The 26236-nt window shown below is 42.6% G+C and overlaps 1 protein-coding gene across 2 annotated transcripts in view; it reads right to left on the bottom strand.

The window, feature by feature from the left end:
• The window catches only part of igdcc3 (immunoglobulin superfamily, DCC subclass, member 3), a 65869-nt gene that overhangs the window by 9279 nt on the left and 30354 nt on the right, over nt 1-26236 (bottom strand). For both annotated transcript variants that reach the window (XM_084362677.1, XM_084362676.1), the window contains exons 3-13: nt 19555-19699; nt 19300-19430; nt 18873-19010; nt 15772-15930; nt 11571-11736; nt 2985-3232; nt 1818-1982; nt 1348-1536; nt 1067-1171; nt 744-879; nt 409-619 (exon numbers count right to left, since the gene is read on the bottom strand). In XM_084362677.1, coding sequence (XP_084218803.1) covers nt 409-619; nt 744-879; nt 1067-1171; nt 1348-1536; nt 1818-1982; nt 2985-3232; nt 11571-11736; nt 15772-15930; nt 18873-19010; nt 19300-19430; nt 19555-19699 — 1793 coding nt within the window. The remainder of the gene's footprint in view (nt 1-408; nt 620-743; nt 880-1066; nt 1172-1347; nt 1537-1817; nt 1983-2984; nt 3233-11570; nt 11737-15771; nt 15931-18872; nt 19011-19299; nt 19431-19554; nt 19700-26236) is intronic.

Here is a 26236-nt window from a genome sequence, read left to right as displayed (position 1 = left end):
AAATCACAACTGTATCATCTCGTGCCACCTTTTTGCTGGAAAAGTGACAAGAGGTTATTTAAAAATGTAAAAATTTAAATCCTGATAAAGAAAATAATAATAATAACAGTTTGCAGCTCATTCACACTGTTGAATTGCTTTTTCTGATGGAATAAGTAGTCAGTGAAATTGTTTTCTATGCCTGTTGGAAATAAATTGAGAATACGTAAATTGATTTAAAGGCACTTCATTCTATCAGTTATGATAACGTTTTCCAGAACAGCGGTAGATGTTTACAACGTACAGTTCAGGTTATGATATTCACACCTACAGAACTGATGCCCAGGTTGCAATGTACTATATTTTTACAATATAAAATTTAACGTTGAAAGGATTAAAAAGTATTTCGTTCATCACTGTCGGACTGACCATGCATGTATCTTGTGTATTGGGTTGAGTGAAAAGTCTCTCAAGCTCGTTGCTGTCGGCCACTTTCTTCCCCGCTGCGCTGCCGTTGACCTCCATCTCTCTCCTGGCAGCCCCGTTCAGCCCAGAAGTCCCCTGGGAAGAGGAAGAGGACTCCAGCACAACGCTGTGTCCTGCCTGGGGGGTGGCCTGAACTGTCTTACACATCATTAACCTGGGGATTAGAAGAGCACATCAAACACTCATCAGCTGCATACTGAGGCAGACATTTGACCACAAATACAAAAGTTATTTCCACCGATTATTTGCTGTTAAGAGATTTACACGTTTGTACTGACCTGCCGCGGTAGCTGAAGACGAGGAAGAGCACGCAGAAGATGATGCAGGTGACTCCGATGTGAATGCCGATTATGATGCCTGTAGTGGATGTTTTGCTCTGTTCATCTTTCACACAGTCGCATGGGGCGTCCAACACTGAGGAGACAATGCACACTGCACAGTCAAAACACCACCAAAGTTTATATAAATGGGATATGTCAGGAAGGTGTAAAAGAGCCCTGAAGACAAAAGATGACACATGTGACTCGGACGCATCAAACGTGGATGCACTGAGGTGATGTGGGACAGTGTGTGGCTGTATTTCGTTGTGTCAGGTAATCACCAGATTTCTCCACCGCCTCCCGAAGTGAAACAAACCGCACGGTGGAATTGCCGTCTCCATGTTGGTTGTACGCAAGCAGCTTTATCTCATAGACCAGTGTAGGATCTGGACAAAATGCAAAGACAGAAAGAGATATTCAGATAATGAATGAAGTACAGACAAGAGGACGTCTGAGATGCTTGTTTCCAGGCTCTGATCACAGTGTCCCAAGAAGAAGATTACAAAGAGGACTGAGATTATACAAGCAGTCTGTTCTATGACTAAGAAACTACATGTCTTACCTAGCTGAGTGATGTTGTACTGGGTGACATTGCGAAGGAAGGTGAAGGGACCAGTGAACAGTGGTGTGTGGGCTCTTCTGTAATACAGCCTGAAGCCTTGATGTTGGCCCATCTTGGAGGAAGGTTCCCACGTTGCTTGTATAACACTGCTGTTCAACACCTTGGTGTAGAGCGATGGAGGCGCGGGCACTGCAACACACAAAAATGATATAAATAAAAAAAGAAATAAACAGAATAGATCAAGAGAGACCAAAGGCAGACTTAAACAAGTTTAAATTCATTAAAACAATCATGACAGGGTAATTAATTCCAGATTATCCACGTTATAGATGTACTGCCAAAATCTTGTGTGTTTGTGATCGCTACAAACACACTGCTTCATAGCAAATCTCCATGCATGTTCATTATCAGTAAAAGATATGATTTGTGTGTGTGTGTGTGTGTGTGCGCGCGCTCTGCTTCCAACTCACCCTCCCCATGAGTGCTCTCTGTGGCACTGTCTGATGGTTTGCTGGCCCCATGGGAGGTGTAGGCCTTGACGTAGAAGGTGTAACTGGTGGAGGGCTCCAGGTCCCTGATGATCTGCTGCAGTGTCACCTTACTGACGGCCTCCTCATACTCCATCTCCACGGGGTCTGAGGGAAAAAGGTAGAAAAAAGTGAGAGAAGGAAAGAGGAACGACACATAGGAAAAGAAAACGGATGGGAGGAGGAGGAGGAGGAGGAGCGGGCATTAAAGTGATGGCAAATAAGATCAGGAGAGGACACAGTAAATACAATCTGTTTCTGTCATCATTTTATGGTTATTGCCCATTTCATGGTTTTATCAGAGCAGCTCTGTTACTGTAGCTAATCTAGTTTGGCTCTCGGAGCCTGAATGACAATGCTCTGGTGAATTGCAGGGGTGGAGTTAGAAGACGGAGGGGGTTAAAGGGGGAGTTATAAAGGATGTGTTAAAGTATTTTATAGCTCTTAATCCAGAGACCAACCAAGCGTAACCACTATCTACCTCCAGCCCTCAACCTATTGGGCCATGCCATCCTGGAATGGTAATTACAGCGGATCCTATTGGCCCCCGGGGCCCTTAATTATCCATCCGATAGAGCTACCGAGGAGAAGAGCAGCTGCAAGACTCTCACCACACACAGAAACCTAAACACACATACACCCTTTTACAGTTGCCAAAAGCTGTAAACAAACGTGTGTGTCAACAAGCATGTATGTATGAACACACACACACACACACACACACAGGGATCATCATCCAAGTAGCCCACAAACATGGATCCCAAGGCAAATTAATTATTTTAATATTTAATTAATTTTTTTTTTGTAATCCTAATTACATCATCTTTAGTGTAGCACTGGACATACTTGTAGTTGGGAGGAATGCATTGCCTCTTTGTTAGCATCTACCTCTTGCTCCTGTGCAGTAGGAATTTATTTACCGTGTGTACCTTTTATATTGCATCTGCAATATAAGTGTAGTGTAATGTAATGGGAAACACTAAAACAGTGCATTTATCATAATTTCCATACTCTGCAATTGCACAATATTATTACATTTTTCAATTGGAATTTTACAAATGAATATTTTCAACTAGTTTTTAACTATTTGGATCTTCAGTGGACTCTCACCTGAGGTCCGGCGGATGTGGAGCACATAACCGATGATGTCCTGAGTGTTCTGATCGGGCTCCCTCCAGGACACCTGGATGGTGGTGGGTGAGAGGGCCTCGGCCTGCACGTGTGCGGGCACACCGGGAAGTCCATCAGCCCAGAGCACGGTGAGGCGAGCACTGGCCTGCGTGGAGCCGGCGCTGTTCTCAGCGATACACTGGTAGATAGCCTCGTCAACCTGGCTGATGCCGTATATCGTCAGAGTGCTGTGGGAGCAGAGAAGAAGGGCAAGTTTAGTTTCTCCACACTGACATCACACATACATAACAGTTGGTTGTGAAGGACTCTATGTGAGGAATCCTAAGTCCAAATCTCAAGTCTGAATCCCCAAATGTAAACTGAACGTTTGTTCAGGTTAAACATTTGCAAAGTTACTTGACTGCAGCCTCCCGATGAAGTAAAAAGTACAACGCTAGGACCTGTACTTGAACAAACAAAGTTACTGTAGCTACTTATCAGATCAGACCAGATAAGAACTGCATACAGCAAAGACTATGAAAGTGACAGTATGTCGAGAGGTACTATCCTCATGCAAACACATGCTTTCAATAATCTGTAGATGTGTAGATAAATATATTTCAGTGTTTTAAAAAATCAGTGAAATCTTTCATCTGTCCATGCATACAGGTACTCACATACCTTTGAATACACACAAACACACACACACACACACACAACCTCCCACACAATATACTCATGTTTCTAGCTTCACTCTATCTTGTCTTTCTTAGAGCCATCATTCCTCTCTACTGAACCTTCATCACTCAACTCTTTGTCCTCATCTTTCTGTATCTCTGCTTCTTCTTCTGCCCTCTAACCTGGCCTGTCCTCCACTATTACACAAGAAATACAACAGCGGCATTATGTGTATGTGTGTGTATGTTGAGTAGGTGCTATTAGACGAGAATTCATTATCCGCTCCTCTCACTGTGTTTTTCCTACGGCAAAAGGAAAAATAAAACATTTAACATAGTATGGAAATGAAGCCCTGTGGCGCAAAATATTTCTTCATGCCATTTTCATGCCAAGGCCATTTCTGCTGTGTTTATGTTATAATATGTGTAGGAGAAAAGTGGGAACACACAAATAATTACTCTCACGGGAATACAGAAGGGCTTGAGTTGCAGCTTTGTCCATTTTCTCGACTTCAAGATGGTGAAGCCCTTTGGTCATGGCATTTTAAGATATAAGGAGCATTTTTCAAATAAAGGGAAAAAACCTCCTGGCCTCCACTTCTCATGCTGTGCTTTGAGTCGAAACAGTGGAATTGAATGCCACAGGAGTTCAACATATCTTGCAGCATCCAGCTAATCTGTCACATGCAGTTTGTAAGAACCCGTCGAACAGATTGTTATTTTTGTTTGACTGACAGGTTGGATCCTCGGTGCATTAAATCAAATTTTTATGAAGAAATGCCAGGATGATTCCCGTGAGACAAAACATGCAATTTACAGAACGAACAGAACCGAAATGTCTGTCGTTGTCTACCCTCACCGGACCTGTGAAATGGGACGTGAAGACAGTGGCATTTCAGCTCTCGACAGACAGTGCTGACCTCGGACCAGCCTCGACGTGGTAGGTAAGAATGGATTTGTAAGGACAGGAGAGTGCTCATCTGGGTCAGCGGGCAGGTTGGAGGACTGAATCATTCCATTTCCTTTTCAAAATTGATGTGCTGGGATACAATTACTGTACGTTTCTAATCTGGGTCAGCATAGGCTGCCGGGTGGAAGCGTTATTATTCGCCCCGGTCCGTCAGGTGGATTCAATCTGGATAATTATCAGGTCAAAGAGGCCCTCTGTATTTCACCCTCACTGAGCCAATCTCACCTCTGACCCCAGAGGTGGCAGCAGTCGCCAGCTCGCACCTCGCTACTCAGCCATCACATTTCTGACAGCCTTTCATATCAGCGATGGATGGAGTGTTTGCAGACAGGCAGCCCTGACCAGACGCAGCAAAGAGGCCCCCGGGGACGCACTACCTGATGCTGCTGGGGGCCCCGACGGGAAATGCAGGGAAGTTTCACAAGGCCTCGCTTGTTTCTGAAGGTACAGTAGCATCCAACGTTCACATGCATGAATGCACGCACACGCATACACATGTCTAACCTCATACAAGCCGACTGATCCTGCAGACTTTTGAAATTCTTATGAAATTCCTCACCTGCAGTCAAAAACTTCCTTTCCAACTTAAGGGATGACAATTTTAGTGAGTTTCAGCATTTTAGAGTAGGCAGATGTATGGAAAGTACAGTGGCAAATAAGTAAATAAGGGTATAATCAAAAAAGAAGAGTTTTTGCCTAAATTATGAGATGGAGAACAAGCAGCTATTTTGTTGTTTTCGGGACAAGGGATAAGGAGCATTGTGTCTCTGTTTGTAGTAGGTGTTACTGTTTTCTACTGCCTTGCTGTAGCTGGAAACGCAAACCACATTCCCTCTTGTTCCAGGACATTTCTCAGGAAAGGATGCAGGATGTTAAGAGGAATGGCTTTTAGGTCTAACCATGGTTGGGATTGTTGAATTAAAAACCTGTCAAGTAATACTAGTCTCGTTTAATGAAGAAAAAAGTTCTCTGCAAAGTAGAATACTGTATTTTTTAAAGTTCTTGTCTGGACATGCCTCTTATTTCAAGAAATTAAAACTTTCCTCATTAAAGAGCAAAACTGTCAGTCAAGACTACAAAATGACTTTTTCAATTAGCTAGTTTGATCTCGAGTTTTAGAAAAGATTGATCTACATTAAAGGTGCAATATGTAAGATTGGCCACCTGTCAAATTTATACTCCAAACGAACAGGGGGCGCTAACTGCTGCTAACTGTAGCTGCTATTAGCTGTTAAGCTTAGTTAAAAGCTAGCAGTCGTAGTAGCTGACTTGGACTTGGAGCTCGGGACACAAGGGAAGTGTTGTTGTTGTTTACTAACAGACTATCACCTCTTGAGGTACAAATTGGCTAGCGGCTAGCTGGTAGGCATGTTTACTTCAAGAGCTATCGCTTCAACACAATACAGAGATGTCCAACCTGTTACAGCTTCACATTCTGTTGATAATTCTAGTTAATTTTTGAACCAATGAAACTGAAAGTCTTCCATATTGCACCTTTAAAACACAACAGCAGAGCAGGACCACCACAGATCCATACAATGTGTGAGGGAAAAAGAAGAAGAGGTTTGGGAGGTCTATGGCCTGAATTTGGGCTGTTTGCTTGTCTTACAAGAGCTCCAAAGCCAAGCTGTCCTGTCTTGACAGGTTGACACCATCATTTACTCATCAGTTCAAGGTCATTTCACTGACTGATGGATAAGGCCGAGGGCCAGGGGAGTGGCTGACAGCGGGGCCTTGGGCCTGTTGTTCGGTTACCGAGGCTGTGTTTGCTCTCCGTTGTCTCTGAGCAGCACCCCATCAACAGCCAGCGTGGCCATTCTGGATCCGGAGAGAGGAAAGGGGGGAAAAAAAATACGGGGACAAAGAGAGAACAGGAGGAAGAGGTGGGGACGGGGGAGGGGAGGAGCGATGAGCTGTCTGTGGCCTGAGAGGAGGGAAGGGCCCAGGGATATGACTGATTACTGGCGGGGTCAGAGTTCAAGGCCAATGCCCAGGCCCCAGCTCTCTGTAATGGGGGCAGGAAGGGGGATGTGGGGCACCGAAAGGGGCCGCAAACAAGAAAGGCAGGTCTTGGTGAAAGAAAGTGGGGAAAAAAAAGAAAAGAGAAGAAAAAAAAAAAAAAAACCCTTTGAAAGGATCTGAAATGTCCAGATTTCTGTGGTAGACTTTCCTTCAGATGTTCACCATTAATCATAACACACACCACGATGCTCACACACTCGGAAACATGTTGTTTTCTTAAAGATATAACTGAAACCAACATGTAAATGTAAAAGCATCCTAGAATCATTTAGAGAAAGAGTATATTAAGTATATAAAATGCTCATGGGATCTTTCTCTTACACCTTCATTCATCAGTTTTAAAATAATGCAGGCCAGCTTTCAACCTCGCGATCATTACACTGTCGGATGTGAGATCACAGCTTTCTACGTGTTGGATGATTACACTTGTCAGCTTTAGAGACTTAAGAGTGAGGCGAGGCCTTATGCATAATTAGCAACAGCTCTCACAGAGGCTTCAAATAGCTACAGCAGCATGTTTCACAGGAGCCTGGTCAGCAAAGGCCAATAATGAAAAGGATAACAATAATGTGTGTGTGTGTGTCTGTGTGCACATGTGCGTGGCTCAAGATCTGTTGCGTTGTATCACGGAGAACAAACACACGGCTTCACCCTGAGCAGCAAACGCCTGTTGACAGAAGCAGCCAATCAGCTCTCCTCTGACATCATCTCATACAGTGTTTCACGCCGCCGCCGCCTCATCTCCGTGTGTGTTTTGTGTGTGCGTGAGGAGGAGTTAAGGGGCAACGCGTTTGTGAAATTTTCATGTTTGATTATGCGTGTGCACAGAATGAATGATGGCGTGCTCCGCGGGGCTATTTGTGCACATACGGGCTCACTTGCTTTTTGATTAATGTGTGTGCATGCGTGTGTGTGAATGAAACGTACAATCGATTCCCCTTCCTGCGCTTGTCCGATTTGCTTTTGAAGGTCAGCGTCGTGAGAGACGGCTGAAGGGAGAAACCTCCGCGTGTGTATATTTTGACACTTACACACACAACCACACACTTTAATTAAAATATCTGTGCTAGGTACGCTGCGCTCATTGTATATCCAAGCTTCCCATATCAGATATAGTGTGTGTGTGTGTGTGTGTGTGTGTGTGTGTGTGTGTAAGAACAGAATCATTGTGCTGCCCAGAGCGGCTGAATATCATTTGCATGTCATTACTGTTGTTGTGGCTTGGTTCTGGAGGTAAATTGTGCCCCATGCCATAGGATTTTCTTTCCTTTCAGGACCTCCACTACACACCACATGGCTTTTTGGGCCCCAGGTAAAACTCACCCTACTATGAATTTCCAACCCAGTCTTTCCATAAAAATTTCATATACAACTACATTTTACGAGGTGGCTATGGCTCAGTGGGAGAGTGTGTTGGCCTCTTAACCATCGGGGTTGGTAGTTCTTCTCCCGGCTCCACCAATGTAGCTACACCACCGTTCAAAAAGTCTGGAATATCTGTTATGTTGTTTCCTACAATAATGGTCAATTCAGACACAAAATGTTTTATGTGCAGTGGAAATAGCTTTGGCCCCAAAAGAAGACTTTTTAAAAATGATTTAACTTCCATTTATTTGACGTCCCCTCAGTGTTCATTGTAGGTTTGCAGCGATATAGCGTGGTGGGAAAACAGTAGGTAGATGGTTATCATACTGTGTGCATTTGCTTATCTATGCTACTGAATTCTACCATGTTAGTGTTATTAAAAATGTACGTATATCAAGTTTATATCATGTTTCACGGCTGTCATGAGATTATGTTCTAGGAAATTGTTTTTCAACCGAGAAGCCCTATTTTATTCTTTGACGGGTCACTGTAACAGATAATAATACAATAACTGATGATATTTTTGATACTATGCAAATCTCATAATGTTGCAACCCCAGTTGTAACAATTTTTTGCCCATAATAACCTTTGTTTTTGTTTCCAGTCCAGAAAAGTGTAAATGTCAGTTCGTAGCACAGATATAAAAATGGTTTGTGTGTGCAGCCGATATTTTGTGATCGAATGCCAGAAGTGCTAACCCGAGACTGACCTCTCTATTCTGAGGTTTAAAGAATAGTTTTGGTAAAACAACATGCCAGCTTGTTTTAAATGTTATTTTGCACTTGACACTGAAACAGGAACCTGTTTATATTCAAATCTGCACACATTTTGATGTTAAGCTTCCAATTTCTTTTTATCAGTGACTGGTGATCTCTTATATTCTTATTTAACCTGTACAAAACATTACTGTTTTGCAAATGCTTCATACAAAATAACATCTATTTACAAAGAGGATCTAAACTGCAACCTAAAGGCAGGAAAGATTCCAGACTTCGGACCAGTAGTGTACATGAGGTGTAAGTAATGTGATTTTGGACATAACTGTGAGCTATGTCGACATCATTGCATGTAACTTACTTGCATTAAGTAAGTAGCATTTGATTACGTTGTTCAACAACAGAAGGAGAACATTTTTAAACTGAACAAACCTGAAAACTGTTCACGTGCAACATGTTCTCACTGAATGAGTCGGCAGATGTTCATATATTTAATTTGTTTTCCCTATAACAGGTTATGTGAGGGCAACTCGAAGGACTTGGTCCTGTTAAAAAATGTGGTTTTGGTTAAATATTGATAACAAGTTGACATTTTGGTCGGGGAAGAGGTTAACGCTCTGTGTAGGAGAGCTTTTCACATTCATATAACCTGTCACAGGAGGGAGTGACTGCCATGATGAATCAGATCACAATGTGTTCTCTCTACTCACCCCACAGCTCACCTACATACAAACTCTTGGGATCCACATCAAACTGCTCTGTCCTCTGAACGGCTGACAGCATTTCCTGGTCAACTAGCTGAGTTTATGAGCTAATTAGCTAATGGCAGATCTCAAGCTGAGGCCTGCCTCCTAAACCAATCACAGTGTGGGCTTTGTGATGCATGTGATCCATATTACAGCAGGTCCGTAGCATGCACTAATGGTGGCAAGTGGAAACGCTGTGATGCTCTGACTACCCGCTCTATCTTTCTCTCTCTCCACTCATTTGTTCATTCTGCTGACTCATCATTACTCCCCTGAACACTCGCTCATTTTTCTTCCTGTTTTTTGTCTGACCTCTCATTTATTTCTTCCCTCTCGTCTTTCCTCCTTTGTTAGTCCCTCGCTCCATCTCCCTCACTAATATAGACTGGTGGAGGCAAAGTGGGAGTGGAGCGGCGTATGTGAGCGATGGAGGTGTCTGCTCCCGTCACTCACTGCTACGGAGTGCAAGTATTGATTTTTTTTGGTGCATATTTAATATATTCACTTCATATTTCTCTCTCTGAATAATAACAGCATGCACGGATGGTTGGCTGCCAGGGTCAACCGGAAAAATTGAACTCTCCGTGTGCAGTAATGCAGAACAGAATTTACTCCAAAACACATTTGCTGGATGGATGGAGTAAAGGGGTTGTGTTGGCAACAGGCTGGGCGCTTACGTCTCCGTGACATGTTATACTGTAAAACTCACATGCAGTTTCTCTGTGTGTGAATCGTATTCATCAAACCCTGAGCAGATAATAAGGTTGAACATGCAGTTAGACCCAGTAGTCTACAAATCGGATGGTTCTACCCCAGATTCCCCGGCTGCAATTCAAAGTATCCACTAGATACTAAACCCTAAATTCCTCCTTACGGCTGTTTCCTTGGTGTGTGAGTGTGTGAATGGCTGGGCATAGAAATAAGAGGATAAATACTCAGCCTGAACCTGTTGGGACCTGTCGGGCAGGGGTTAGGACAAAAATGTAGAAATAAAGTCTGGGTTGGGTCACATCAGTAGAAGGTACTGCCTGAACGTAGAGCAGTGTTGTAAAAAGTACTCAAAAGTCAAACTTGAATAAAGGTAAATATATTGTGTCAAAATACTACTGACTGGTAAAATTGAAAGTCCCTCATACAAATAAAACTTGAGTACTATTTGTATTAAGTAGTACTCATATTTGAGTTGGGTCAGGCTCAGTTACTACTCTCTCGGACTTGGTCGGACCCCGAGCTGCACTTAACTTACTTTGTATGAATGCGTGAATGTGTTGTAAAGCGCTTGAGTAGTCAGTAGTCGAGATAAAGCACTATATCAATGCAAGTCAATCAAATAATCCTCAATATTATCTCGTCTCGATAGCACTCCAGTGTCTCACACTGTACAGTCACTGCACTGCTGAGCGTGGTAACTAACAGAGGGCCCTCACGACATTCCTGGGGACTGCCATGGGAAAGCATCCAACATCTAGTCGATACGCTGCTCACATACAAAGGCACAAATAAATTGAGGCTCATGTCTTGGCAGGCTTGAATTCCAGCAGCTGCCATGTTACAAGCAGCAGAAACGCAGAGAAATTGCACATGTGATGAAGCCAATGATCAGATCAAGGCAGTAGTGATTAATACTGACATCCATATTACTTCCGTGGACAGGGTCCAAGTGTGAAAGGATACAGAGTGTGGGGATGTTTGGGAGAGAAATCTGGGCTGTAAATTAATGTTATTAAGGTTCTTATGAAAATGGATTTTGATCCAGAGTCTCTGCAGGTTTTTCCAGAAGGTAATTGGGTCTTTAAGAGCTAAAAATGCAAGTCTCTTGCTAGAGATTAAACACCAGCCACACGCAATATTCACAACCTGGCAGCCTAAAAGTTACTCTTAATGACAGCTTACAAATTATTAGTTAGAGTAAACATTTGTTAACCTTTACTAAAGCAATTATTAGGACGTACAAAACATTTATAAAGTGTGACATAATAGAAAGTGGTATCAAAATCACTTAAAATAGCAAGTTTATGTGTAGAATATGTATGAACAATATATTTGTGCATATACATGTAGGAATACAAGGTGAAGCTCTTGTCATTACCTGTTGTTGTTCCTGAGTTTGACGTGTCCCCCGGGCTCCAGAATCTGCCCATTCTTCAGCCAGGTGAGCTGGGGCTCAGGCTCGCCCTGAGCTTGGCAGGTGAAGATGGCGGTGGTGCCGACAGGCCGAGCGATGGACTGCGGAGCCTGAACAAACTCTGCTGGGGCTGAAAGAGGAGATCAACAGAGAGTCAGATACATTGGCCTCGTTGACACATCCAAAAAAGACAGCGCCAGAGAAACAAACAAGTAGATTTGAACGAGATCCAGAGGTGAACAATGTGAATTTGCAAAAAAGCGTCAGAAAGCAAAAGAAGAGAAACACAGAGCCAAAATAAAGGAGAGAAAAAGCAACAGAGAGTGAGAAAAGAATAACATACAAGCCTGGAAGGTAATAAGATGTGTCTACTACTACTTATACATGTAAGGTACATATGCTTCTGCAAACGTATAATTCAGGGTCAAATTGCAGGACGTGGAAATAAAAGAGAAAAAGAGAGCCAGAGGAGAGCAGAGAAGTGGAGGGATGAGAGTAAAACGATGTGATTGCTGCTCAACAACAGAAACTAATGTGCTTTAAAACAGCATTTACATGAAAATAAAGTGATGCAGTTTAGAGTTTCAGATCCCGTCTTATCCCAGGCTACAGGCCTCCAGCTACGGTCAATTAGTGGTAATAACTTATTCATACGAAACGGTTCTTTCAGAAGAGCAGGTCCTTTACTTAAATCACAGGGTAATTAAACTTAGAGTTTTCATTCTCGGGCTGGTGTTTTTATTGCAGCCGACCGACTGAGAGGTATTGTATCATCTCCTCCGCATTCATTATTGTCCCAGTGGTTTCCCCTGATTTGAGAACCTGAATTATTTATATGCATATTAACTCTAAAATATGTTATGGTAATTATAACATCTGAGCATCATCACTTGAGGATAGAAAGCTGGAACACCCAGTGTATTATATTGCCTGTTGTAAAAGAAAAACTCCACTTTCCCAATCGTTTAACTAATCATGACCTAGTTGGACTCAGAAACTGGAGTCAAATTACAAAATTATAGCTTTAACACATATGCTGATTTGAGGGAATAACACATTAAATTCTCCTCTTGAGTGTGTTTAAAATCAGAAAAGTGGACTAGTGTGACGATTCTGAAACAGCGACTCTTGAGAATCACTCTCATAGAGAACCGAAATCAACGTTTGGTTGTTTCCCTTGTTGTATCTCTCTATTCTCAAACCATATTTAAAGGTGCGTTGTTGATTCCCTTTCTCACATTATCAAATATCGACAACCTGGGAAATTAGACTCTACAAGAAACTGTATTTCTGCGGATCAAACAGCCAACCCAAAACGTTGAGAGCAACGTGAAATGCCAATTTTGTAAAGTGAGTTTAAGGTAAATGTGTTTTAGAGTAGCATTATGCCAGCTGTATTCAGTGTCAGCTCATGCTGCTATGATCATAGAAACAGTCACATTAGAGGATTGTTTTTAAAGGAGACATATTATGCCCATTTCCAGGTTCATAATTATATTTTAGGTTACTACGAGAATAGGCTTGCATGCTCAAATGCTCAAAAAAAACCATCAGTTTTCTCATATTGTCCAGGCTTACAAGCAGGACTGCTTTATTGTTGTTGTTTTTTTTTTCAAGGGATTCTTGAGAGGAAAACATGAAATCACCACCTTTATCCTTGAAAGCAACAGCCGCATTTTTCACATTTCAAACATGTTTGTTAATTGTTTTCTGATGCTTTTCTTGTCGTAGAGTTTAATATTTCCCTTTCCATTTCAGTTGTTAATTTCCCCACTGTTCCCTCCTTCATCTTGTTCCCACACTAATAGACAAAATGTTGCCTGACACTTTTTCAATGTAAGCATTTCCATTCTCCCATTGGAAAAGCTAAAGGACCCTCAGGCACTTGAAAGGAGGCTGCTGACAGCGTGTGATGGTCCTTTCATTTATCTCTGCCTCTTTCCTGCCTACATTCTTTCTTTCTTTCTCTCTCGCTCGCTGTATTCTTTGAGGACTGTCCGAAAGGTGAAGGTCGGCAGGAGCTCGGGCAGATATTGATCTGCACCTGTATGGGTGTGGGTTAGATCATCAGCACCATCCATCAATCTTACCCTTGTTTTTCCCTTTTGACTCTCACACTTTGAATCCTCCTTTGGTCTTTGTTTCTCTTGTCTCTCTTTTTGTAACTCAAAGGAGCTAAATGAAGCTAATTGATTGCATTTATGTGATGTTCCTGACTGCTATACACTATTTTCTGAGCTTATTTACACTACTCTGACAGACCTATTCTTCAAGGACATGCAGTACAACTTTGTTTTCCCTATAACGAACCAACCTACATTTAGTTGTCACTGGAGTTAACGCTACACCTTTGTTTCCACCAGTCGATCACAAGAACCAAAGACTTTGACATGTAATTAACATCCAGGGCTTTTCTTCTTTGTTCCTGCTAGGGTACGGGCTCGTCTCACACTTGACAGGAAGATAAAATGAAATATTGATCAGGATCAATATTGCTATGGGGCTGAAGCAAAGTGTGGTCCATCTGATCGATATGTGAGTGAGGCAGATGTTGGATGTTTCCTGCTTGGTGACAATTATTGCACGAGGCCACCCACACACGGCTTCATCTCATTGGTAAAAAACATCAATCTCTCTAACCTACAACACTCAAACATTTTAACTGTGAATCCAACAATACTTGTATGATGGATTAAGAGAAGAATATAACACCTTTAAAAGATGAATTACAGAAGTACAGTAATGAGCTTTACAACTTTACCAAACATGTAAATTAGACTTTCAGCTTGACACATGTTGATGATGTTGTTTGTGTTTTCTTGGCTGCTGAGACTGAACTCAAATGTGTAATAAAGATCCAAACCGGCCACTTAATGTTATTTTTAAACAGCAAGCAGTTGTCTTCTCTCTCCCTATGTAGAATTTGTCAGGCTGTGAAATAATCCGATTTTAAAAAGCTGTGGGTACAAAGAGGAGGTTTTAGGCAAAGACACTCTTAATCATGGTCTAGCCTCTGTGAACGAAACTCCCCACAGATCTCTCACTTTAATATCTTTGAACATTATAAAAACCACTGACATCCTCTGACTGGTCTTTGAAGGATTCATTTATATAATTGCCTAGTTCTGTGTTTAAACAGGAAACAACACCCATGATTACGGAGTTCATGCCAACTCTCAAAACCTTCTCCCAACAGACTCTGCTCTTTACAGCCCCTTCTTTAATCATTAGTATCCCTATGGACGCTGTGCTCAGTCCCTCCGAACTACAAACAATCAGTCTTCATCCTATCTCTAAAAAGCAATTTGCCATTAAAGATGTAATCACACCCGCCTGCAAAAGTGTATGATACTGTACACGATTTCTTGTCCATGTGGAAACGCCAACATTGCTAAAAACCAACAGATCAGACTGTGGTTGTACTGAGTAGTACAACCAACTGTAGTTGTAGAAGAGGATCATGCTGAATAAGGCACTAAGAAATGTTTTATGATGACTAAAAAGAGCAAATATGAACGTTTATGAGCAACTAGTTAAATGGTAATATGTGTTCCCTTATACAAAGTGTTACTGATTTGACTGTATGCTGTTGTATGCTGGATAATGTTAATAATTGTTTGTTGTTCATCTTGTGTTTTAGTTCTCATGTTAGAGACGGACAGCTCAGCTAAATGCAGTGTGTTACCACAGACGTACGGTGGACTTTTTAATTATCTTTTAGGTATATAGGAGTGTTACATATTATCAACCTGCTGCACCTGGTGCACTAGAGGCAAACATTTCAGCTGCTAATTGACAGACTGTTTGCTTTGGTTGGCAGTAATGTAGAAAAATAATGTGGGTTGAAATCAAAACCTTTAAGTCTGACAGCTCTGCACCACCCACTAGTTCAGAATTAGGTGTTTAAATTAAAGTCCGCCCACATGAAGCTCACACGTGATGCTGGCCCAAAACTTTCACTCACGGGAGAGACTCTGGCTCAGCTACAAGCAGAGGTGACTGCAGCTGCTTCCCAACAAATACAAGAGAAAGTACTGACAGGAAGTCGGGGAAGTTATCACAGTCAGAGCGACTGCACAGAGGTCGACCCACAGTATTCACAAGCGTCACCTGACCACAGCTCCCTCTGCAACAACATGTCAGATTCCTTTTGTCCACAACTCACCTTGGACCACAAGACGTCCCTGAGCAGTCCTGCGAACACGGGTCCCTGGTTTGTTAGCAGCGCACACGTAGACCCCCGAGTGCTGCACACCAACATCTGAGATCATCAGGTTTCCTGTACCGAGTACCTGGATTCCCTCCACACCGATGGGACGGCCGTCTGAGCGGAAAAAAGAGAGAGAGAACAGTTGAGAAGGATGGGAAAGAATTTATATAGGACAAGAAAAAGGGGACCAGGTGTGCTCATGTACAGTATGTGTTCATGTTAGTGAGGGTGAACAGGGTTGTACCGCAGTAAAGATCAGAGTGGGCTTTAATTGCCAGCGAGGAAGACTAATTAAATGTACTGTATGTTTACAGGCACAAGAGCTATTTCTGACCAAGCACAACAGACGAGGAAAGACACGGAGGTCACTGAGTGTGTGTCTGCTGTGAGAAAACAGGCTTTGATCCATAGTCTTGCACTGGTTGCCGTTCTAAAGAGTATACTCTCTTCATTGAAGAGTCATCTGGTTCTCTGATGTTTCAAGATGAGTTCGTGTTTTAATTCTTAGTACGGCTTCTCTCATGGATGTTAGGTTAATTAAAGCTTTCACACTTCAGCATGAACTTTCTTTTTTCATGTCTATGTCTGACAAAGCCTTTCAGTACATTTGCTTTTCAACAGTTACACAGGAGATGTTCCAGCTGCCACTGTGGGACCAGAAACTCCAACTGCAACTTCTAATCTTCTATCTCCTTACACAATCCATAGCAGCCACTGTTCTTACATGATAAGCTCGCACTTTCCTGTGCTCCCTATCTGCAGTCTCAACCCCAACAATGGCTCCAGTCTGCCTCTGATATTAGCTATGGGGCCAAGGGAGCATTTTTAATCGCATCTATGACTTCCATCTGCAGCCTGCCAGCCTGTATGGTCCAGATTTGATGTGTTGAAAGGACGGTCAGGGAGGCAGGAGCTCCAGCCAGAGACACAAACCATGTGGTCAGCTGTGTATTTTTATGTTTATATCTTTAGTGCAGATAATTAAAGGAGACCTATTAAGCTTTTATGTGTTTTCCTTTCCTTCAGTGATTCATATAGGTCCGTGTGCATGTAAAAGATCTTGACAGTTAAAAAGGTCAAAGTGTCCAACAGAAGCTCCTCTCTCCCACAGAAGACAGCTCCTGAAATGCCTCGCCTTTAATCAGACATGTCCTCTGGTCCTGTACTGTGAAAAGTAATTAACACAGCAGACACATTGTGCCTTAAAGGGCCGTGTGAAGACCTAATGTCTTGCTTCATGATAAAAGTCAACAATTTAAAAGACAGCCATTCAAGCAACATTATGTAACTATTTTATCTTAAAATAACAGCTTCAAAAATCATTTTGATGATACAGTGTCTTGTAATGGTGTCTCTGTCTCAGCCACCCTGCCCCCCATCACTATGTAACTTCAGTGAGAGGGTTGGTACATACACGTTTACTTCAACATACAAGTTTTCAACACATAACATTGCTATGGTGCAATATTGTTTGTAGTTAGCACCTACATTATGTCTGACAAACAGTTACAGACCTGGGATTTGTATTTACGACAGTGGTGTTGTGCCAAATCGCACAAAGAATCTTAAGGTCAGTGAAAAACTTAACTGGTACCCAGTGCAGCCAATGGATATGAGCTCAGTGTTGTCACAATACTAATTTCTAACTTCTATACAATAACTTGAAAAATATCGATATTCAATATCATGTTTGAGTCCACAGGGAAAAACTGACGTAACACTGAGGGCGAAGTATTTCAGATTTGTATTTAAAGATAAATATAACAATGCTTGTTTACTGTGTGTTAAAAACAACAGCATCTAAGTTGAATTACTCCAGGAGGAGGTGGGCCTGTGTGAACGCTGCAGCGGCTCAAATATTCAGAATGGAAATGAATCAATATTTCTAAACTAGCTCTACGGTCTTTGTAAGACAACCTGCTGCTTCATTGAGACAGAATATAATCCAGTAGTGATGGATTATGACGATGACAATATTTATAATAAATCATGACCAGTTATTGAGATTTTCCTCGGTCTCTGTCATTATGATGTGTTTCATTGCTATTTATGCATTTTTCCATTATCACTATCCAACTGACTGGACTGGCTAGTCACGGTCCAGTGAGCTTTTTTTTCTCTCAACAAAAGCAGTCTTGTTCTTTTCTTGCCTTTTTCTTCTATATTTCTTTCTCGCTCTCTCTTGCCCCCTCCATCCGTTTCTCTCTGTCAGCCCCTAATTAACTTAGTGTCAGAGAAGAAAGAGCACAAGCTAGCAGGCTGTGGCGCTGTTCAATGAATAGCATACAAACAAACTCTCGCATTAAGCAGTGACTGATGTGAAACTATCAGATTCATTATGCAGCTTATCCCAGCCTCCATGCCGTAATCTAATACATACAAATCCCATCGCGTTAGCATTTCATTCTAGCGACTTTGTGTAAGGCAATACCCTCAATCTGATTATGGCCAACTGCTTGGGAGGGGCGGCAATTTACATTTGGAAGAGCAAATCAGATCGGATAATAGGTAAAAAAAGAAAAAAAAAACAGATACCAGATAGAAAAATTGGTCACGACAGACTTTGAGTGATAGTCCAGAAAAAAATGCACATCGAGGGAGGGGAAACTAATCGTATCTGTCTCAGCCCCTCACAGCAATTACTCAGAGGCTCCTCGCTGGTTTCGAAGGAGGTTTAACTTCATGAGGAGATGAAACATGCATTTATCAACACACAGTCGAACATAGCCCTTAGGCCTAATGTTGGATCCCGTTGCCTCATGTATACACAACAGATGCACTACTGTATCAAATGTATTCTGTGCACACATATACATTACACAATGCAGGACAGATCAAAGCTGTGCTGCAAAGAGCATACAAACACATGAAGACAGAAAGCGCATGCGACCCACACGAAAGAGTCAGATTGCACATGGGTGAATGCACGCTGTGGTTGCACATAATTCCTCAAACGTGCACACACACATGTAGAGAATGAAATATTCAAACTCCATATATGCACCTTCTGGGGCCTTTTCTTTGATCTGATCAGAGGAGTGAGGAGTGTGTCTCACCTAATCTGCTCCAAGACACAATGGGCCGAGGGTACCCGGTAGCAACGCACTCCAAGATGGCTGTTTGGTGAACGGTGAGAGTGAGGTTTTCTGGACCGACCAGGATCATGGGCTCCTTGTAAACGGATGACTGGGAGCCTGAAAAAAAAAAAGGAAAGAGGAGGGAGCACAAGATGGGAATGAGCATGATGGATGGCATCCTTTAATTGGATTCCTCTAGAGTGCATTAGCTCGATGTGCTGTATCTCCTCGATCAGGCGGAGGAACAATAGGTTTGGAAAATCTTGGGAATTTGCTTGATAGAAAAACAGAGGGGAATTGTATTCGAGAACAAAAGACCAGAACACAACACAGATTTAGAGCTAAGTTAATCTGCACCCTATCCTTGCTGCTCATGTGAGATTCATAAAAAAAAAAGAAGAAGTACCTGAAACAGTAAGAAGTGCCTCTGCGCTGTGTTTCACTCCTGCACTGTTATGTGCCACACAGCAGAACCTTCCACTGTCTTCTTCACGCACTCCTGTAATCTGCAGGACTCCTGTCGGCAGAAGAGTGTACCTACGAGAGAGGGAGAGAAACAGATATAAGAGAGAGGGAAACAAATCCGAAGAGACCTGTTAAATGACCTGTAAAGTGCTGCCGTCTCTAATAAGCGTCAGGCCGTGATGTGGTTTGGTCCAACCTCTCATCCTTGGTGTCCACTGGGCGTCTGTCTTTCTCCCAGCTGATGACAGGCTCTGGCAGGCCGTGGATCTGGCACTGGAATCTCGCCACGCCGGACTCCTCAGCATGCACCGACTCCGGCTGGACATGGAAGTCTGCCATGGCTGTAGAAGGAGGGAGAGGGGGATATCGGGTCAAAACACAGCTTCAGAGCAACAAGCCTAGCTGCTTACAGTACCATTATGTTACAAAGAATGGAGAATTCTCCTTTCAAGTTTCAACAACAACACCGTGTGACGTGCATTCATTAAGCTGTACATAGTGAAGGAGAGTTACGCTGCCTGTCATTATCTCTGAATGAGGAAACAAGGAGGAAATATTACTGCATTCCTCAAAGGAACTTGTGAAAATTACATTTAGATTTTCTTTTTTACTCGATTTTCTACAAAAATATTGTTGGAAACACATTACTTGGTGACAAAAGACCAGATTTCTTTCATATAAAACAACATATAGCATCTTCTTTCAAATGTGAAGTGCAGCTTCAAATCGTGCATATTTTTCTGAGGAAACATTCCCTAAAAATACAATTACGAAGAAACTTGTTCAAGTAACAGGAGCTTGTCTGCAGTTCTGTGCTCAGGAGAAGACATGACACATGTACAACTGTTACTGAGCCACAGTCGATCTTCTGCTGTAGGTGATCTCTTTTAACAGACGTACGGGGCAGGCGTATGGATTTTCTGCCATGTGTTAACATTTAGTAAGTAGGTTGGGCATGTTTTTTAAAAACGCATGCTAACACAAACAACACAGACTAAACAAAGACATCTCCATATAGCCAAAATCAGTATCAATATCCCTGCAGAGAGCCTCATTCTGCTGCACTTCACATGTCTACTCCCAGCAGAACAAAAGCGGCATCCAAGGTGGAGCCAGCGACAAACTCAATTAGAGAGAGGCCCTCTTCTTCCACAGTTCTCCCACCTTCTTCAACACAAGTGTACTCATTTAAATGTCAACCATAATTAACTTGGATGAAGGAGGACTTATCTGAACACCGTTAGCATAACAAGAGGGACGGACCCCTTATTATTTCATAACCTTCCCAACCTGTAGCCTGCATTAATTCATTACTTACAGGACTGGGAAGGAGTAAGCAGCATGACTCAGAGGGCTTTGTTTTTGCCTGACACATGCTTGGCTGTTGTCTGTTTGTCCTTCCTCTAATGCCTTTTGTTCCTCCCGTGTGTCTTTATTTTGCACTGCAAATCATGTTAATGACGTTCATTTTGTTTGCTGACTTATTCATTGTTTCTGCCTTGAATCTTTTCTGCTGATGTGTCTTTCATATTTTTTGTACTGGGTTGTTGTAGAGAGAGTACATTTAAAAATGTCTGTATTGAAATAAAACCACAGATATTCTTGATAATGGACAAGAGATGGAGAAAGAGAGAGACAGAGAGAGAGAGGGAGGGAGATACTTCATATAGAGTGGCAGTACTGTCGACTGGTGTGGCTTCATCAGCGGTCTAACTCTGTGATTATTCCATTTCAGAGCTTAATGAGAAGCGTGGCATTCCCCAACACGACTTGACCTTAGACCTCTGAATGGATGTTTTGAGCTCCAATGAAAAATTTAAACATGCTAATTCAGTATTCTTCCAGTAGTGACAGTTCACTCTTGCAAAGTTCTCTGTGAGAAGAGATTACGCGTTTGTTTTCCATTATTTCGTCTCAACGCTGAAAAAAAACACTGAAGAAATCTGACAGACTTCTCAGGCTCGTACATTATTTTTTATTTTGCCTCTCTACTGTGAGCTCACACTTAAACAGCTGTTCATCTTACTGGGGTAATTCAGCTTAAGTGCCTATCTCAAGGGCCCAACTGCAATTTTTTCCACTCGGGACTCACAACCTTTTAGCCATAAAATGTTTGAGGCCGACCTCAAAGCGAAGCATAGATAGGTTTAAAAGTCACAGAGAACATTAATCATCACCAAACCACTTCACATTTTCTTCAGGTAATAGCCATTTCTTTTCACCACAGAACAACATTTTTCTCTTTTGTTTTAAGTTGTAAAACACTGAAAATCATTGCAAACGTCACTTATTGTATATTTCAAACCACAGAATATTGGCACTTAAGAACATTTTCATGGGTTATCACTTCTTTGTGTCCACAAAAGCAATCAAAAATACTTTCTGTCTCGGACTGCTGTAATACGTAGCCCGAGGCAGACGCTGTCAGGGTGTAGCAGTGAATCAAGGCCCTGAAGGCACTGCCAATGCTGATGCAGAGAGGTTAGATGTAGTGAAACAGCTATGAATCCTTCAGAACACAATCCACAGAAAACAGGGAGCTCAGAGTGACTAAAATGATCAAAGAGGCTCGCTGTCTTGGAATACAGTCTCAAATTAAGATGCACACATGCTGTTTCTATCGTCCAAGTGTACTGGGAACACTGGGGGCATCGAGAAAGAAACAAAATTGCACTTGAAGGCTACAAGAACAAAGAGTTAAAAAGGAGGACCAGTGCCTTTAAGAGTTTTCTTGCGCATCTCTGCCAAGTAGTCATGGCGTCCGCTGAACTCGCTGTTGTGTGTGTCCGCCGACATCAACCCCCCCCAACGGGCCCCACCCTTGGCCCTCATGCATAAAACATGGCTTCAATAAGGGGCCCACACCCCTGCGAGTATCGACACAGTCACAGAATCAGACACAATCGGGGAAAAATCACAATAGGGTTACATATGCAGATAAACGCAAAAGAGAAACTTGTTAACCATCTGTGCTGAATCTAAGGGAAAACAGCCGCTTGTAATCTGCTTTGTCCATTTGCCTTTTGTTGTCGGAGGGGTTGCGGAGACAATCTGAAGCGATGTAGCTCGGCTACGGCGCACACATATAAACAAATGCGAATTGCTGCTTCAACAGAAACACACAACTTTATCGATCCCCCTCTGCGCTGAAGGAGGAGACGGACACACAAGAGGCAATGAGGCGCTCTCGCACACCCCAGCACCCAGCCCCAACAGACATGTTCCTCCATTGTTTTTTCACTCTTCCTTTGCTAAGTGTTGACAGACACTCACAAGTGATTAAAGACTGTCCACAACCAGCATGACGTTGCTGGCCTAAATGGAGCAGGTCTAATTACTGCAATAAGGGAGAGAATGGTCGGGGTGCATACTAAAGAGAAATCCATACACAAGTGCACAGGCAGGAGATTGCGCCTTTGAGCATATGTTTGACGGTGCCTTGGTGACAACCACAAAAGAAGAATGAGTGAGGGAGGAATATGAGGGAAGGTCACAGGAAATGTGAAGCGTGGTGATTTAGACGGGCAGCTGAGCCGTACATCATGTCTTGTCAAAACTCTGCACTGCTGTTTGTCTCACAATTTACAACTAAACTGCTCCAACAATGAGTCCGAACCAGGTAGAAATACACTTGAAGGTCTGTTTGAAGAGTCAAAATTTCACATGCTTTTATGTATGAACCAAATGTGCTACTTGGGTTCGACGGCCAACGACACACTATTCCTTCAATATCACACTACTGGTCGTGTACAACAGAAATTATCTGCCTTTTCCATACGAGTGACTCAATCTCCATCTAATGAAGAACCGTAGATTAAATGGTGATTATTTGAATGACCCCTGGCTGAATAATTTTTTTGCCTAATGGCTCTAAAGTAATGATCCATTTCTTTATTGCTCAGTTAAACACAAACACACACACACGGCACACACACAAATACACAACTGAGAATAATTAACAAGATGATTAAAACCCAGAACTGTAATGTTTTCTGCTCATTCTGCAGCCAATCAGATTAAACATTTTTCGTGTTGTATTTATTTGTGTGTGTTTTTTTTAAAGACCTGTGGTCACATGTTTTTTTTTCCTGTGCTGGGGATGATTCATTGATATGACAAAGGTAATGATGCCAGCAGAGGAACGGACATCCTGCAGCACCATTCAGACCTGCAGCGATGGCGTAAAGCTTCAGTGAACCCCCGTGTTATAATGTCATCGCCCTCCCTCACATCTCCCCCTCCCCCACCCTCCTCCTCCCAACCCACCTTACATTTCAACCGTTTCCTCAGCTCTTCATCGCTCCCTTCGCCCCACCCCCATGAGTCCTCTCAAGCCTGTGACATCATTAAGCACATGTTGTTCAAGCAGCGGTGATGACTGCTGTACCCACCCCACCCCCCAACCCGGTAAACCAGTAAAATAGAGATGAGGCCCATAAATAATGGAGATGGTGTATGGTGCTATTCCAGCGTGGAGAGCCCACACTTCAACAGCCTTTAAATAGGCATCCCTGAAATAGCAGACTCTGTGCTGGGACCCTAGAGATGCCATTTTAATGCAGATGTTATATCTTATTGGTTCTCTGCCACACAAGGCCCCCCTCCACCCCCACACCACGCCCAAGTCTGGGCACTCCTGTGATCAATCTGCTGGTTCGTGGTGCGTGATGCTTATCACCTATGAAGGAAAGGGCTGCACGTGCATGGGCTGTACCCTGTCCTCCTTTGACGCGCGCTCATTCGCCTCCTTTAATGCTTTAGCACATCAACACCTTCCTGTGTCAGTACCTGCATGTGCAAATGCATCAGCTGAGCTGCACATCTGCCGCTCGGGCTCAGGTGGCATATGTGCCGATGTAAATGAGCACAGTAAAGCTCAGGAACCAGACCTGTTGAACATTTATATTAGAAGCTCTCCTGACAATATACCAGTGATATGGCTTGTATAGCAGGACCTTACAAGCATGCTTTCTATATCAATGCTCCTCCTTTTGTTGATTTGATCCCAAAAGTCATATCTTTTTTTTTGGTATATGATGGTTATTGCTTTGTTACCAACAGCAGATAGTTATTTATTAAATAAACCCACAGTAGGTATTGGACAAATGTAAATTTTGGCATTATGATGGCTCTAGATTAAATGTCAGGGGGTCATCAAAGCCTGGCAAGAATCTGAGTACCAAATTTTAACGCCAACCATCCAATAGCTGCTGAGATATTTTGCTAAAAAGCACAAATGTTAACCTCATAGTGGGGCCAGGGAAAGGTCAAGGGACTGCTTTCACATACACATGTGCTGGCTTGGTTTGACTTGGCGCATGAGCCTAGGGTGGCAAGGATTTCCATCTGCATTACGTTTCCACTGTGGACAGTTTTCTTAAAGTAAGCAGGGTTTTTAGTGGCCGGCTTCGACATCCACCATCCCTTTTCTGTTTATTACAACAAGGAAACAAACTTTGTTTAAGAAAAGGCTGCTGGCAACAAGACTGTTGGGAAATCCTACATCAGAGCACAGGATCTTCACCTTTTAGTATCCGATAAGTGTGCTACAGTAGGTACCTCAAGAGAAGGGTAACAAAAAAACAGGATGTTATGGAGCAGTTCTTTTGGTACCATCCACAACTTCACAACAATCACAATGGGGACGCAAAAATATCCGTGAACGAACTGAACGGGACTACCTGGTGGAAACGAGGCTTCGCTGCTTGAAAAACTGAAACGGGATGACAACTGGATCTAGAAGAGGAAGAGGAAGCTACCATTCATCCCTGAATGATGATGAAGCCTACCTTGGAGGTCGGGTGGGCTTTGACCCGACTTCAGAGATGGTCTTTATCGCAAGCAAATAGGCACAACACGCACTATGGTTTAACTTGGTGAGGCCAAAAGATTCAATGGAAAAGCCCTGAAGGATTCATCATTATGCACATCTGTACTTAACCTTCATCCGTTCAGCAGTTGTTGAAATATTTTAGTCTGGACCAAAGTGGTCGATCCACTCACTGACCGACTGACACTGACATCCACAGAACCACACAGTTAGTATGGCTGAAAACTGCCTGCAAGATCACCTATATGGTTTTAAACATGTTGTTATTCATGCAACATCGTTAGGACCTTATTCCTAATGTAGAGTGAAGATGTTGAGAAGGATCTGACAGCGCTGAGTGAGTCATGGTCATACACAGCAATCAAACAACAAGGCATGAGCTTGCTTTGCTACAACGAATGGCACATGAGAACACATGGATCAGCTAAATGTCAACCACAGAACACATGGATTATGTCCACTTCAATTAAAGACCTTCTTCATCTCTACATGATTTCTAGCCTTTCCTCTATTTGTCTTCTGTGTTTCTCTGCTTTTTGATTTCCTATACTCACAGCTCAACATGAAAGATTTTCTTACTTGAGTGAATTTCCCCTCTCACATTACAGAACTGTTTTGACTGCAAATTAATTGCCTTTCCTGCTCATGTTGCTAGCTTGTTTGCTTGTTAGGCTTTCCGGTGGTGTGATTGTCCTTAGTCGGTTGTATTGATCAATACTGTGGAGCTCGTGTGCACCAAGTTAAATATAGTAAGATTGATGGCTGCTATTAAGGCTTCCTGTAAAAGGTACAGGGAGCAGCAATGCTACAGTATCACTCACAGAAATGCCAAACATTTCTCCTTTATTTAACCAAAGGACTTAATGGAAGATAATGACATGCAGAGTGGCAGAAAAATACAAACCCCTGTAGCCCACTTATGTATAAGTGGATGTTGGAGCCCTGCGGTGTGCGAGCTGTCTTTTTGTTTCATGTTTTTCTCACTTTTGAATTAGCACCTGCCCTTTTTGGTGTTGATGTGCTTGTACACACCTATTTATGAATTTGT

Source organism: Pagrus pagrus, assembly GCF_965226575.1.
Source record: "Pagrus pagrus genome assembly, chromosome: 1".
In the NCBI taxonomy this organism is placed as follows: domain Eukaryota; kingdom Metazoa; phylum Chordata; class Actinopteri; order Spariformes; family Sparidae; genus Pagrus; species Pagrus pagrus.
This window is presented reverse-complemented; position numbering and strand designations above follow the sequence as displayed.